Source organism: Marmota monax, unplaced genomic scaffold (assembly GCF_021218885.2).
Source record: "Marmota monax isolate L192 unplaced genomic scaffold, Marmota_monax_Labrador192_F-V1.1 WCK01_AAM20220418_F8-fsc00080, whole genome shotgun sequence".
NCBI lineage: Eukaryota > Metazoa > Chordata > Mammalia > Rodentia > Sciuridae > Marmota > Marmota monax.
In genome coordinates this window covers 2,744,892-2,759,580 of record NW_026694750.1, presented here as the reverse complement: position 1 = coordinate 2,759,580, position 14,689 = coordinate 2,744,892, and the positions used below count along the sequence as shown (strand labels likewise).

The 14,689-nt window shown below is 53.0% G+C and overlaps 1 protein-coding gene across 4 annotated transcripts in view; it reads left to right on the top strand.

Moving 5' to 3' along the window:
• The first annotated feature begins 6,124 nt into the window (after window positions 1–6,124).
• The window catches only part of H6pd (hexose-6-phosphate dehydrogenase/glucose 1-dehydrogenase), a 29,716-nt gene continuing 21,151 nt past the window's right edge, over window positions 6,125–14,689 (top strand). Inside the window, exon 1 of one of the 4 annotated variants that reach the window (XM_046424453.1) lies at window positions 6,125–6,255. In XM_046424453.1, coding sequence (XP_046280409.1) covers window positions 6,251–6,255 — 5 coding nt within the window. In that variant the 5' untranslated portion in view covers window positions 6,125–6,250. Of the gene's footprint in view, window positions 6,256–6,579; window positions 6,687–10,754; window positions 11,002–13,431; window positions 13,952–14,689 lie in introns of those variants that run through there. The other 3 variants (XM_058572679.1, XM_046424454.2, XM_058572680.1) reach the window with 3 other exon arrangements.

The following is a 14,689-nucleotide window of genomic DNA, read 5'->3' as shown; positions in this document are numbered from 1 at the left end:
AGAATGAAGCCCAGGGTTTCCACGGTGGCTCCCAGGCCCTGCCACCTGCTCTCAAGCCACCTCTGCTCAGTGCTCTGGCTCAGCTACCTTTCCATTCTTCAGGGATGCCCGGGCCTGGGGGCCTCTGCCATCTCTGCATGTCCAACCTCTTTCCCTTTGGTCTAGGTCAACTATCACGCCAGATGTCCTGACCCAGTGCTAGGCTTTACTTTCTTTGTGGCACTCGCAATGTTCTGCTTCTTATTATCCATCCCCCCACCTTGCACACCGGCTTGGAGTGGAAGTTAAGCTCCTGACCCAGGCTGTGCCCCGAGCACGGTGCCTCGCACGAGCAATTGGTCGAATGAACGCGGGGCATCTTACCTGCATTGCTGGGACTGGAGGAGTGCTGGGGGCCGATGAGCGCAGAGTTGTCCCCTGCGGTGACCCTGCAGACACTTGGGAACTGCCGGCTCATCAGAGGCTCCCAGACTCCTGGCCCCAGACCAGGCCACTGCAGTCTAGTCCTGGGGAAGACAGACAGCGTCTGCTTCCTGGAGAAGCCAGCGGGAAGCCGGCTGGGTCTCGTGAGGTCCTGCTGACCATCACATTTCCCTGCAAGGGTGCCTTGTCCTTCCCCAGACCCCAGGCTCACCCCTGGCTTGGCGGTGCCCAGGCTGATGGACACTGGCCCCGAGGACGCGATGCAGCTCCAGCTGGTGCAGTGATGTCTGCGGTGGCTGCCAGCACTTTGTCTCTTCATTTCATCTGCCAGCCAAGAGCTTCCCCCCTGGAAGCTTAAGGCCAGGAGTGTCGACCTTGTCCAGGTGCCTCTCGCTTCCTTACTCAGGTCCCTGTCTGGCTCACACTCAGGCCAGCTGCTCCCCCATCTCTCTCTTCTTTTCCCTTTACGGCCCCCACCCCAGGAAGCTGCAAGCAGAATGTGGGGCTCTTTCCCCTGAGACCTGGCTCAGGCAGCACCAGCACCAGCGGCTTCCCTTCCACCCCAGGGCATGCAGACCTCTTCAGACTGTGGCCGAGTGGCCGCTTGCAGACAGCCTCCTCAGAGTTACACGTGCCATGTGCAGAGCAAACGGGACCCCCCCCCCCACGGGACCTGATGGCCCTGGCTCCTGAGATCTCACCGTGCTCACTGGACAGTCCTTTTTAAAGGGTCTTTTATTTGCCAGGTCTTGGTCAGCCAGGGTCTGTCTCACTGGACGGGGCGGGTGCTTTGGTCCTGTTGGTATTGTGCATCTCTCTGAATAAAAGCAGCATGTGACAGTTCAACAGTTCATCCTGGGACAACTGGATATGCACATGCCACAGAGGGAACTCAGACTCCCACCTCCCATCACATGCAAAAAAATTAACCAAAAATGACCAAAAGCTGCAACGTGGGGGTATGAGGTGGGGCTCAGTGGGAGAGCACTCGCCTACATGCATGAGGCCCTGGGTTCCAACCCCAGCACCACCAAAAATAAAAGAAAACAAAACCCCCCAAACACCTAAATAGAATAGCCCAAACTATTAAACTCTTAGAAGACAAGAAAAAATCTTCATGACATTGGATCAGGAAAAATAGGGACTGGGAGCGCGGCTGGGTGGGAGAGACTCGCCCTGCACGTGGGGGGTCCTGGCCCCATCCCCAGCACCACAAGCCAAAAAGGAAAAATAGATAAATTGGCCATCATTAGAATTAACAATGTTTCAACCTTAAAGGACTCCATCGGGAAAGTAAAAAGACAACTCACGGAAGGGCAGAAAAAAATTGCAAATAATCATGTATCTGGTAAAGAATTTATACCTAGATATAGAAGGGACGCTAACAACTAAGGAAAACTGAGCTCGGCCGAAATGGACAGAGAAACTAACTCAGCAGTTCTCCAAAGAAGATGCCCAAATGGCCGAGAAGTACATGGAAAAACACCGTCGTGGGCTGTCAGGGAGTCACAGTGACAATGGAGCCCCTTCACACCCACTGAGATGGCTGTGACCCAGAACTCAGAGGGTGGCAAGTGCTCACGAGGATGTGGAGAAACTGGAACCTTGTGCATCACTCGGGGGAACAGAGAAAGATGGAGCCACTTTGGAAAAGAGCATGGTGGCTCCGAGGCTAGAATACGGTTACCCTATGACCCTTCGTCCTGCCCGAGAATATGCCCAGGAAGAATGAAAATATGTGTCCACCTAAAACATGCCCACACATGTCCATGGCTGCATGGCTTCTAACAGTCAGAAAGTACAAACAACCCCAGTGTCCATCAGCTGATGAATGAATCAGCAAACGTGTTTGATCCATGCAATTAAACATTATTTATTTAAGTACAATTAATCACTATTAAAAATTATTTATTGTAAGAATATACAATGAAATATTATTTAGCAACGAGAAAGGGTGAAATGCTGATACATGCTGTAATTACATATGAACCTTGAAAACATACAGACAGACACAGGTATGTTTAGACACAAAGGCCTCATTTGTACGGTCTGTTTCTATGAAATGTTCAGAATCTGCAAATTCATAGAGACAGAAAACCTATTAGTGATTTCCAGGTGCTGAGAAGTTTCGGGGGAAATAGGCAGTGATTCTAATGGGTGCAGGGATCCCTGTCTGGGTGATGAAAATGTTCTAAGCTTGGTTGTGGAGATGGTCACACAACTGAACATACTAAAAACCACTGAGTTGCACATTTAAGTCAGTGAGTTGTATAGAATGTGAATAAGGTTATCTTATTATCTCAATAAGGTTCTTATAAAAATTGATGTGATAAAGATCCTGCATAATCAAGAGGGGTTGAGCCTGTAATTCCAGCTGCTCAGGCAGAAAGATCTCAAGTTTAAGGCCAGCCTGGGCAACTTGGTGAGACCCTGTCTCAAAATAAAAGATAGAAAGGGCTGGGGATGGAGCTCAAAAGTACGCACACACCTAGCATGTGCAAGGCCCTAGGTTCAATTCCCAGGAACACCCCCCACCCCCCACCCACACACACAAGGCGGGGCTGGAATCATCTGTAAATTTGTAATTTGTGGTAGGCAAAGTAATAACTCCTTAAAGGAGTCCAGATGCCGAAGCTAAGGGACTTTGTAGATGTGATTAAGGGTACAGCTTCTGAGATGGGGAAAGTATTTTGGATTACACAGATGTCCCTAATCCAGTCCAATGAGCAGAGACCCCTTCCCAGCTGAGTCAGAGGTGACCCTGATAAAAGAAGGAGGAATTCGAGGCACCCCACCTTCCATTGCTGGCCTAGCAGATGGAGGGAGGCCCCACAAACCAAGGACCTTCCTAGCTGGGATAGCTCTCAGCTGAAGCCGGAAGGAAAATGGAGATTTTATTCTTAAAACCACTAGGCACTGAATTCTGCCCTGGGCAGAAAGTGCCTAATGCACAGTGTGAACAAGAAAATGGCTTCTCCACGTAGTACCTCACCCCAGTGGGACCCAGGTCCGACTTCTGACCTCTGCAACTGTGAGAAAATAAACTTGTGCTTAATTGTGGTAAATTGTTGTGGCAGCAATAAAAACTAAATCATCATTACTTTACGAAGCCAATTGTGAAAAATTAAAAAAAAAAAAGTTTTGAGACACCTCGTGTCCGGGGATGGGAAGATCTACATGTGGCTGAAATCTACGGCACCTGTTCCCTCCCCTCCCACCCCCTGCGAAAAGCACGGAGCCAGCAAGTAGCGCTGACTTAGGGAGTGGTACCTGAAAATAGAAACTGCAACGTGACTTTATTTCTAACTCCACAGACATCTCTGTGAGTCATTCATCTCGCTGGGCCTCACTTTCCGTGGTTTGAAGCTGGCTGAGTTAACCCTGACTTTGGCCTATTCCAAGTTCAAAGACCAGGAAGGAAAATCCAAACCTAAGTAGCTCCATGACCAGCCCCGGGGCCTTCCTTATGCAGCATGAGACAAACCACAGACAATCTGGTCCCAGGGTTCCCCCTCCTCCAGGGGCACCCTCTTTCCTTCTGGCTTCTTTCACAGGGTTGTGGGCACACCTGGTTCCTGGTGACGGCGGTACTGGTGGCCAGCTGTGTCTAGTGGCTGCAGTCAGCACAGAGATGGATGGACAGAACTTCAGAGAGGCCAAGGGGCTGGAGCCAATCACGAGGCCCACATGGACAGGTCTGTAATTTTAGTTACTGGGAAGCAAGACTCACTTGGCTGGGGTCTGAGGTAGCAAGACCAACGTGTTTCCATGGTGGACACAGTGAAACAATTGCCCAGGTCCAACTAGAAGGCACGAGGTGGGATGAGACTGAGATGGGACAAGGTGAGGAAGCAGAGGCAGATCATCTCACACTGGCGTGGGAGAGGAGAGACTACTGGGAGAACAGGTGCGACACTAGGCTCATCCCTCCTCAGCCCCCGCCCAACCATACCCAGTGAAGGGGGCACGGGGGCATTTCCTTACAAAGCTAGTGAAGCTGACAGGGTTGGGGGCTATTTTATTTTTTATCAGTAAGATAATGATTTATTGATGAATAGAAACAGGAACAGAATTCTGAGGAGGGGTGCTATTTTAAAAGAGGTTCTCAAGGTAACAGATCACCCTGTGATGGATGGCTGCATAGAAGTCTGGGAAACGTCCCTTGGTTCATCTCAGTCTCTGGGCACCTGTCCACTCCCACCTGTGCCTTCCCTGGTCCCGGTTTTCACAGCTGTGTTTCACAGGGCTATGGGATGTAGGCAGGGCTCTAAGCTCGACCCCTGTCCTGTTTGGTTGATCCCATGCCTTGGACCCTCCTGCTCACTTCCAGGTGTGGAAGCCACCCAGAGGGTGCCTGGCATCTTGTCCCCATTCCCACCCCAGACTCTGCTGGGTATGACCTAAATCCTCGCTGAGGCGCAGAGGGCTTGGTGTCCCTCTGCTCCCCGGTCTTCCTGGAACTCCCTTGCCCAACATCCTGTGTGGTAATCACGTCTGTTGGCCCCACGTAGCTGGGCCATCGTTGCCAGGTTCCTCTCCTGGTTCCTGACACTCCTCTAAGGAAACTGTCCCGAGATAAAAAGCTGCTGTAAGTTTTCTCAGTTCAGAATCCCCTCTCCAGGGTGGCCCAGTGTTCTTCAGCAGAGGTGACCAGGCAGACTCTGGCCCTGGGGTGGCCAGGGGGTGGGTGTGAAGAAGGGACAGGACTAAGATGCTCCAAGAGTGGGAATAGGGTACCCATGTCCAGGAGGGGACTCTGGACTGACCAGTGAAGCAGCAGCCCTGCCTTAACGGGCCCCAGGTCACTGCTATCTGTTGGGAGAAAGGGCCACGGAGGCGGGCAGCAGCAGCCTCTTCAGTGGACATCAGGGGCACTGGCAGAGCGGTAGGGCTGGGAGGAAAGCAGACTCGAGGTTGGACTGGAGGTTGGGGCAGGGTGAGGGAGGGATGGAGGACAGAAATCACCATGCTGGGGTGCTGCTCAAGAGGCAGTGACCCTGTTATCCCATTTAAACACTATCTTCTGCTGTCTATCTTTAAGCCACACAGGTACAAGCTGCCATTTACTCAGCCCCCTGTGCCGACAACCTGAGGCAGGTGCTCTCATTGTCCCCACTGTATAGACGAAGGCCACTGGAATAAGGTGCAGGAGATCAAGGTCAAGGGTTGTATGTTTTCCCTCATATTTGAAAGCTAGAGGAGAAAGGAAAAGATCCGCCACCTGTGGATACCGACCCCGGGCCGACCCAGCAGGTCACCTTAAGGGTGGGGGAAAGCGAGGCCTGGGAGGCCAGGTAAGCGGTTCCCGGTCTCAGAGGAGGAGCCAGCAACCCGCTGCCGGTCTCCTCCAGGACACCATCAGCTGCTGTGCATCTCCTGGAGACGCGGCCAGGCATCCCTACGCTGGACAGCAGAGCCCGGGACCAGGGGAGGCTGAGGATGGGAGGGAGGGAGTCCGGCCTCGTCCGCTAACCCGGGAGGCAGCTGAGCCCCGCCCTCCGCGAGGCCCCCCGCGGACCTGGGCGTGGCCTGCCCGGGCCCCGCCCTGCGCGCCGCGGTGGCCCGAGGCCTGCCCACCGGGCCCTGCGGCCGCGCGTCCCCGCGTCCCCGCGTCTGCGGCGCCTGGCCTGGGGAGCGCGCCCCGCTCTCGCCGACCCGGCGGCCGGGCACCCCGAGCGCGGGAGGCGCGGGCCCGCGCGACGCGCGCACCTGCAGGGCGGGCGCAGGAGGCGAGGCGCGGCGCGGGGCGCAGGCCTGCTCCGAAGCCCCCGGGCGCGGCCCCGCTGCCCGCCACTTCCCGGAGGAGCGGCGGGCTGTGACGAGCGAGATGAAGTAAGCTGCCACCCCCGCCCTCTCGGGGCTGCTCTATGAATAACCCGCCGCCCGCCAGCCCGCCGCGAGCCTGGCCAGGCGGTGGCCGGCGTCCCCGGCGCTCGCGGCCCGCGCGCCAGCCTCCACCACCGCCCAGCCCCGGCGCGGCCCTCCTGCCGAGAGCCGAGCAGCCGCGACCGCCTGGGATTGGGGCGGGTCAGTGGAGCTGGCCAGGCCCGGGCCCCGAGCGTCCCCTCCAGGCTTCCGGGAGCGACGTCCCGCGGGGCCGGCGCGGCTTTCCCTCTGCGGCGCTTACGCTGTGGCCTGGCCTCGGTTCCGTCCCGGTGCACCGGCCCGTGGTCTCTGACAACCAGCCCACCCGACGTGGACTGTATGGCCAGATCTCCCAAGGCCACGCTCTGTCCCCCACCGCACCCCCGTGGTCGTGAAAGGTAGCAGATGACAGAAAACTCCTATTGACAGGGCATATTTAAGATTCTATTCTACATTTTCTGCAGCGATGGGTGATTGGTAGTATTCTTGAGTTTATTATGAGACTCATCTTTTGATACCTTTTAGGAACACCCGAGATCAAAGTGCGGTGTTTGGCATGAGCAGAGCTCATTTTTCAATTTGTGTGTGTGTGTGTGTGTGTGTGTGTGAAGTGTCTTTGAAACACATGACTGCTAACAGAAAGCCACACTACAGAAAGACACTCAATTCACTTTCATCCAAAGGCTGGAGTTTACTAAGTTAGGTTACTGTCTGAAGGTTGGGCCATTTCAAAGGGAAACTAATCTGAGCCAACAGAGGGAAACTGAAAGGAAAAACCTCTCTTTCATCATTTGTAGCGGAGTCACTTCTTGCTTTACTTATGGAATTTGAATAAGCCAGAGTGTCACTGCTTGTTGCTGACCTCCTCATGGAGTCTGCCAGGCTCTAACCCAGGGTCCTGACCTGTCAGAGCAGGAGTGTAATGTGACTATTTGCAGTCCTGGGCTGGGAGTCAGGTGCCTGGGAGATCTCTCACCACCATGTCCTCCCACCGCATACTTATGCCCTGATTTGGCTTGCTCTGGCCAGACATTACAATGAGATAGGTCAGCTCCTCAGTATTTACCCTAAAGAATTAAAGTCAGCATACTCTAGAGATACATGCACACAATTCACAATAGCCAAACTATGCAACCACCTAGGGGTCCATCAATGGATGAATGGATAAAGAAAATGTGATATATATGCAAATGGAGTTTTATTCGGCCATCAAGTGAGTGAAATTATGTCATTTGCTGGTAAATGGATGGAACTGGAGAACATTGGGTTAAGCTAACTAAGCCAAACCCAGAAGGTCAAGGGTTGTATGTTTTCTCTCATATTTGAAAGCTAGAGGAGAAAGAAAAAGAAATGAATGTGTGTGTGTGTGTGGGGGGGGAAATCTCATGAAAATAGAAGGGAAATCAGTAGAGGAGGAGGAGCTATGGGAAGGGAGGAAGGGAGAGAGGACAGAAATGTTGGGAGTGGTATTGGCCAAATTATATTGTTGTAATACGTGTAGGTACAAGTATGTGGCCACAAGTCCTACCATTATGCACGTTACCTGTACCAATAAAAATATGGAGGTTATCCCCATTTTGCATCTGGATAAAAAGGCCCAGAACCGTTCAGTGGAGGGCCTACGGTTGCTGAATGGGGGGTTTGCACTTGTCCCTCTTTTTTACTTTTCTGGCCAGGACCTTTTAACCCTGCCAGCATTGTACCCTTTGCTTTTTCATTGGTAGGATGGGAAGACCCTGATGAACTGTCCTGCGCTGTTCCTTGGCAGTTTTTCTGTTGTGAGACGGTTAAAAAGTTTTGTAGCAGTTCTGAGAAGCTGGCGAGAAGAGCTAGTGTTCAGTGATAAAAGCTTGCATTTCTTGAGTGCTCACTGTTCCCAAGCATTGCCCAGATGCCTCCTGCGGAATATCTCCATGTGCCCTTGTAACCAACTTGTTTTCCCATTCTGTGGTTGAGGTACATACAAGAGGTTAAATGTCTTGTCTGAGGTCACCCTGCTGTTGAGCGTCAGAGCAGAGCTGAATCCAGGGTTCTCTCACTCAACCAGTTCTCCAGAAACTAGCCTCCAGGGACGTCCAGGTTTTCATAGAGCACCTCAGGCTTCAGCAAGATGCCTGTGCAGTGCCAGAAGGAGGAGTGTGAATCACTGTGGACGTGAGGCCCAGGCTGATTAGCAGCCATTAGTGTTTAGGGCGACTTGACCTCATGGAGCAGAGCTGCTATAGCGGCTGGCCTGTGTGAGAGACATGGCTTATGTGGCCTCAGCCACCCTTGGTCCAGCCTTACAGAGGAGCAGACCATGCCATGTTCTCATTTTGCCCTTGAGGATGTAGCCACACTTTGTGCAGGTGGATGAGAGGTTAGCTCTGGAACCAGACTGCTTGTACGCAGACCCTGTCCACTCTACGCTGACTGTCAGTAAGTTATCTTACCTCTCTGCACCTTAGTTTCCTCTCATGACCAAACACAGGGTTGATGGAAGGACCTACTGCAGAGTTGTGGAAAGGATTAAGTGACAGGATCCATGTCTAGCTCCGAGCCTAGCATTTGGCATGCCGTTCAGTACTCTCCACAGCTCTTGTTATTAGTAGTATTGTTAAGTTAGTATTGTTAGTAGTGGTAACCAGCTGCCGATGTGTGCCCTGTCCCTGTGCTTGAAGTCACCAGGAGAGCTTCATTCCAATGTGCTGTCACTCAAATGCAGGTACCGTGCACACAAGGTGACAGCAGACCCGTGCAAACGGGATTTACTTATTGGTTCCTTCAGCAGATGTTTACAGGGTGCCTCCTGTGAGCCAGGCCATTGGAGACTGGGCTGCTGCAGTGGGCCAAACAAGCCACGGTCCCTGTCCTCACTGGACTGAGATTCCGGCAGGGAGGACTAGCAGGCAATGAGCAAAGTCGTCATCAAACAGTACATTAGAAAGCAGTGTGAGCCCAGAAACATACAGCAGGGAGGAGAGCAGAGAGGGCAAAGGGAGGTGGCGGGTTTACAGCTTAATGGAGTGGCCTGAGGAAGCCCCCTGGAGCTGAAGTTAGGAGGAGCTATGTGGATATCCACTGGAGTTGGGGGAGCAGGCAGAGGGAACAGCAAGCAAGTACAAAGGGCCTGAGGCAGCAGGTTGAGCAGAACCTAGAGAGAGTAGGAAGTAGGAAGAGAGGTCCAGGGGGTGACGGGGGCGGGGCCCAAATGTGTGGAGCCTGAGACCTCTGAACAGAGGAATGACACTCTTTCACCTGCACTTAGGAGGTCATTCTGAGTGCTGTGTGGAGTCGCAACTCTCCAGGGGCCAGAGTTAGAGGCAGGAGGCTAATTAGGTTCCCACAGTAATCCAGACAGATGGGGGGAGTGGTAGAAGGTGGCAAGAAGTAGTTATATTCTAGATAAATTTTGAAGATAGAAACTACAAGATTTACCATCAGATCAGATGACCCCAAGATTAGTGGCCTGGGCACCTAGAAGAGGAGAGTTGCAATTTACTGAGAAGAGAGCGGGGGTGGGAGGTAGGGGGAGGAGAGTTCATTTGACTAGGTTGGGGGATGGCTCAGTTCAGTTTTGAACATATTAAGTCTGGTAGATAGATGCACAGCTAATGCGGTCAGCAGTGCCTGATGGTACTAGTCTGGAGTTGAGTGGGGGATGTCCATACTGGGAACACAGGCTTGGTTACCTGGGCGGTTGTGTGCTAGTAAATGTTTAACAGCTGGCTGTGCAAGGTGGGGGAGTTGGTGCTGGGGAGTCTTATTTATAGCCTTTCCAATGTCTGCATAAATATTCCCACATTGGCCAACTTTAGGCACGCCCTGTTCTAGAAGGTCTTCACTTTATAGATCCTGTAGCAATAAGTAATGTCAAGAGCATACATAATAGTAAAAAAAAGCGCCAAATGATTAGGAGGTTATGAGTTTTGAGTGTTTATCACCTTTGTTTTTAGTACGATTTACATATAAATATATTCCGTGTTGATGATGGCTGTATTTAAAAACAGGCTGGACAGTTTCCTGACAACTCAGCACTGGACCTTCGTGTGAGTGTGAAGTGGTCCAGCGCACGGCTGATTGTACGGCCCACACTTGCCATCTCAAGAGGCGTTGGGAATGAGGATTCCCTTAGGTCAGGCCCTCAGAGCTGGGTCAGGAAGCTTTTGGCCCAGTCTCTCCCTGCGGGGAACCAGTACAGATCAAAGTCCACTGATCTTGCATCACAATTGAGTTTTGGCACCTGTGGGGGCAGAGCAAGAAGGGAATGTGCAGCAAAGATACTTGGGTTGGCAGGGTGTCCCTCACCTTATGCTTCAGTTTTAAGAGATCTTTGGTCTGAATTCTTACTTTTCTCCCATGTGTTCTTTTTAAAAGTTCAGACTCATAAGCTCTTCCTTCCTGGCAGCATTGTTAGTGTCAGTTTTAAGTGTCCACGGGGGCGGGCAGCACTGACCTTAACCTCCCAGTGCCTTCCCCCGCCCTCCTCTGCTGGCATAAGGGCTCAGAACGGCTTCCTCCTGTGGTTGACCAGAAACCACTCTGCTGCTACTGGAGCTCAGGCACTGGCTGGCTGTGCCCGTGCTGGGCCTGGGCAGGGACAGCTGCATGGCTCTGGCCATATCTGCCTCTTCCAGGGGGTAAAATGAAGGCCAGAGCTGCATTCTGATCCAACCCCCTGGCTGGCTGTTGGGACGCCCGCCTTCTGGGATGTTAGCAGGCCCTGTCTAACAGGTGAGTCTCTCCCAGGGTGGCAGCTGAGACTCAAGAGTTGGGCAGCCCAAGGTGCTTTGTGCCCTCCAGAGCCCCCACCCCTGCCACCCGGCTGCATTTCTGTCTGGCCTCTTGTCTAAGAATCAGAATGAAACTGTATCTTCCACATTCTTAAGTTGTCCCTTCAAAGAGCTTTGTCTGAACTTCTGAATGACGCTCGGTTATCAGCTCCTTGACCATAATTTGGTCCCATGTTTCCCAGCCCTGCTGGGTGGTCCACGGCTCTGAGCATCTCCCTGTCAATAGGTGGCCACTTCCTTTCCTTGGAAAGCACAGGACTGAGGGGCAGTGCAGGACTGTGCCCACGCTGTGGCGCAGACCCCATTCCCCATTGAGGGAGCTGAGGCCCCGCCGGGTGGATAACTTGTTCAGTAGGTGGTTGTCTGGGGGAAGGCCCCTCCAGGAATGGCCCCATTTTCCAGTTCCCAAGCTGAGACCCTGTCCTCCTGTCCTACACTTCTCTCAAACTTTTCACTAAGGGTTTTCTTATCGATTGATCTTTCTCCCTCTTCTTCCCCCACCCCCTATTTCTGGGGATTGAACCCAGGGTGCTCTACCACTGAGCTACACCCACAGCCCATTTTATTTATTTTTTATTTTGAGACAGGGTCTTGCTGAGTTGCCGAGGCTGGCCGGGAATTTGCCATCTTTCTCCCTCTGCCTCCTAAATCAGTGGGATTTTGGGCATGTACCACCATGGCCAGCTTTATTGTCATCTTCTCCTCCTCCTCCCCCAAAATCCTTTTGTCCTAGGGATTGACCTCAGAGGTGCTCTACCACCAGCTTGTTTTTAATTTTGAGACAGGGTTTTGCTAAGTTGCTGAGGCTGGCCTCAAACTTATGATCCTCCTGCCTCAGCCTCCTGCATTGATGTGTGCACCGCTGCACCTGACTATTGATTTCTTACTTTAAAAAATAGAGAAGAAAATTCATAGTTGGATCAGTTGCTGGAGCCATTTCCATGGTTTTGTTTTTGCTTTTCCTAACTTCAAGTGTCCCCTGTCTTTCAGAGCAGAGAGAGAAGCAAGTGCTTAGAAAAAAGCCGTCAAACACATAGCTTCCACGGTGCGACAGAGCTGTGTAGACCAGGGGGAGTGTGCCGGATCCATCCGTCTTCCCTGCACCTCACCCCTGCTCCGGGGGCTGGGGTCCTGTTCCTGACTTCACTGGGCGTGTCTGGGTACCCTGGAGGGTGTCTGGTGTGCAGTGGGGACTAGATGGAGTGCTCCGTGGCTCCGGGCTCTGTTCGCAGGCTGTCTGAGAGCTGGGCTGGGTGTCCCTGGAGATGAGGAAATCATCTCCAGGTTGCGGTCCTGCAACCCAAGAGGGGTCTGGAGATGCTTTAGTTTAATCAGCTTAACTAGTTGACATTTGTATAAGCTTTTTTTTTCTTTTGGTCACACTGATTGGGTCAGCCCCTTCTCACTCCCCACCCCCACCCCCACCTCAGTCAGCCTCCTCTTATAGATAAAGAAACTGATCAGGTGTTTTAGTGAGGTCTTCCTGCTGGGAGATGGTGCTGAGCCCCCATCACGGGACCCCAACACGTTCCTCCACTGAGGAAGGAGGTAGGTTAGTGTAGGGACCCAGGGGTTGGGTCTGGGGCCTCATAGCTCTTTCCAGCTCCCAGTTCCCTCATCTGTACAAAGAGCATCAACGTGCAGGGCCGTGCGTGTCAGTCACCTGCACCACTGCTTGCTCAACGTAGGTGTTACTATTCGGCCCAGGAATCAGCGGCCCACTGTTATGGGGAAGGGGCCAATTAAACCATTTGATACTATTTAGAAATACCATTTGGACCTGCCCTGTCCTGGACCTGCTGAATCACATTGTCCTGGCAGGGGGAGGACCAGGCTTGTGCGTTTTGGTACTGACCTTGCTTAGCATCCGGGAATCTCGCCATAGGTGATCCCTTGGACCAGCCTCAGCTCTGACCTTTTTGCATCATAATCTGCATTTTAAAAAGATCCCAAGGAAATCCAAGTGCACATTAAAGTTTGAGCAACTGCTTCAGGTTCAAAAGAAACAAAACAAAACCTCAGTGCACACAAATGTAGCACCCACACCCTCTTGGGGAGGAGTTGTTCCCTAGGGGTTTAGCAACCATGGAGTGAGCAATCATGTTGAAATACCCGACTCTGTATTTCAGGGAGTTCTGGAACGTGAACAAGAGATAAGCTAACCTGAGAGTGGCGGGACCCGGGCTGGTGGTGAGGGCAGGTCTTGAGGGTGGGACAGCGCTAGACAGAGGGCTGGATGCTGTCCATTTGGGTGTGTGGATATCTGCAGTCTTCTTGGGGGCAGGGCAGAGGTGCTGGCTTTGGGCTCCCCTCCTGCCCATCAGCCGCTGAGTTTCCTGAGCCTGTCCCTGTGACAAAGGTGTCCCGAGCCTGTCCCTGTGTCCCGAGCCTGTCCCTGTGACAGAGGTGTCCCGAACCTGGCTCGCAGGAACCTTCAGGAGTTGGAGCGCAGCTCGCCAGCTGGCACCTCCTCCCTCTCCAGGCTGCTCTCTGGGCTTCAGATTTCTCTCCCTGCCGCTTTCCGCACTGACCTTGCAGCGTGTCCTTCCCTCTGGACAGGGAGATGGCTAGTTGAGAAAGAAGCGTCCAAGGGGCCAAGGACAGGGGTTGGGAAACGGAAGAAAGTCCATCTGTGTATTTGTGGGGAAGTGCAGATACTTGAAGAGCAAGAGAGGAAGGCTGGTCGGCCAGCTGGGCGGGCCTTGGATGGATGGAAATGTCAGGCGTCCCGTGGACACTGACAGACACCATGGGCCTTCCTCTTGGTTTGGCCATGACAAGGGCCATCTTGGGAATGGATCTCTGGAGACATGAGGAAGATGCAGAGGGGGAGAGGGTCTGACGTCAAGTCAAGAGGCAGATTGGTCCCCTCTGTGCAGGGACAGTGGGCGGTAAGCTGGCAAGTTCTTCCGGGCATTTTCTAAGTTCAGTTTCTTCTTCAAGCCTCAGTTTCCCCTTCTGTACACCTGTGTGTGCAACCATCTGATAGCCTCCTAAAGCCATTGCAGGTTTGCTCTCGCCCTATCTGGTGGCATTCCCGGCGTATGGAGGGTGCGCAGGAGCCTTGGTTCCTCCTCCGCTCTCCCACGCCCAGGCTGGGCCCCACTTCCAGTATCTCCTTCCATCAGCCTTGATGCCAACCAGGTTCCTTTTCTCCTTGCTTCCTCCTGTCCTTTCCCGAAAGCCCAGCCTCGGTGGGAAGTTGGAGGATGGAGTCCATGGAGAACAGATTCACACACTGGGCCCTAAACCTCGGCAAGAACAGAGGCCAGAATAAACAAGCCCTTGGGTATGCTTGGGCCCGCCCCGGCCTCTTGCCTCTCAGGCAGCTGCCTTGGGTCAGGACAGGCTTGCCTCACGGTTTGTGGCTCGCAATTGCCGGGAAGCCAGGAAGCCTTGGGTCAGCCCCAGCTCCCCACTTTCTCACCGTGGGGCCTTCATCCTGCCAAGGCTTAGCTTTCCCATGTGCCAAAGGGGAGACTGTAATGGAGCCCACCCCGTGGGGTTCTGTATGTTCTCGTCTGGAGCCAGCCAGTCCATTACACTGTTGGCCCGTGAGAGCCCAGGTGTTCACTGCTCTTGTTCCTGCTGCAAACAGCAGCTACCACAAATGTGCTACTTAAGAGGTG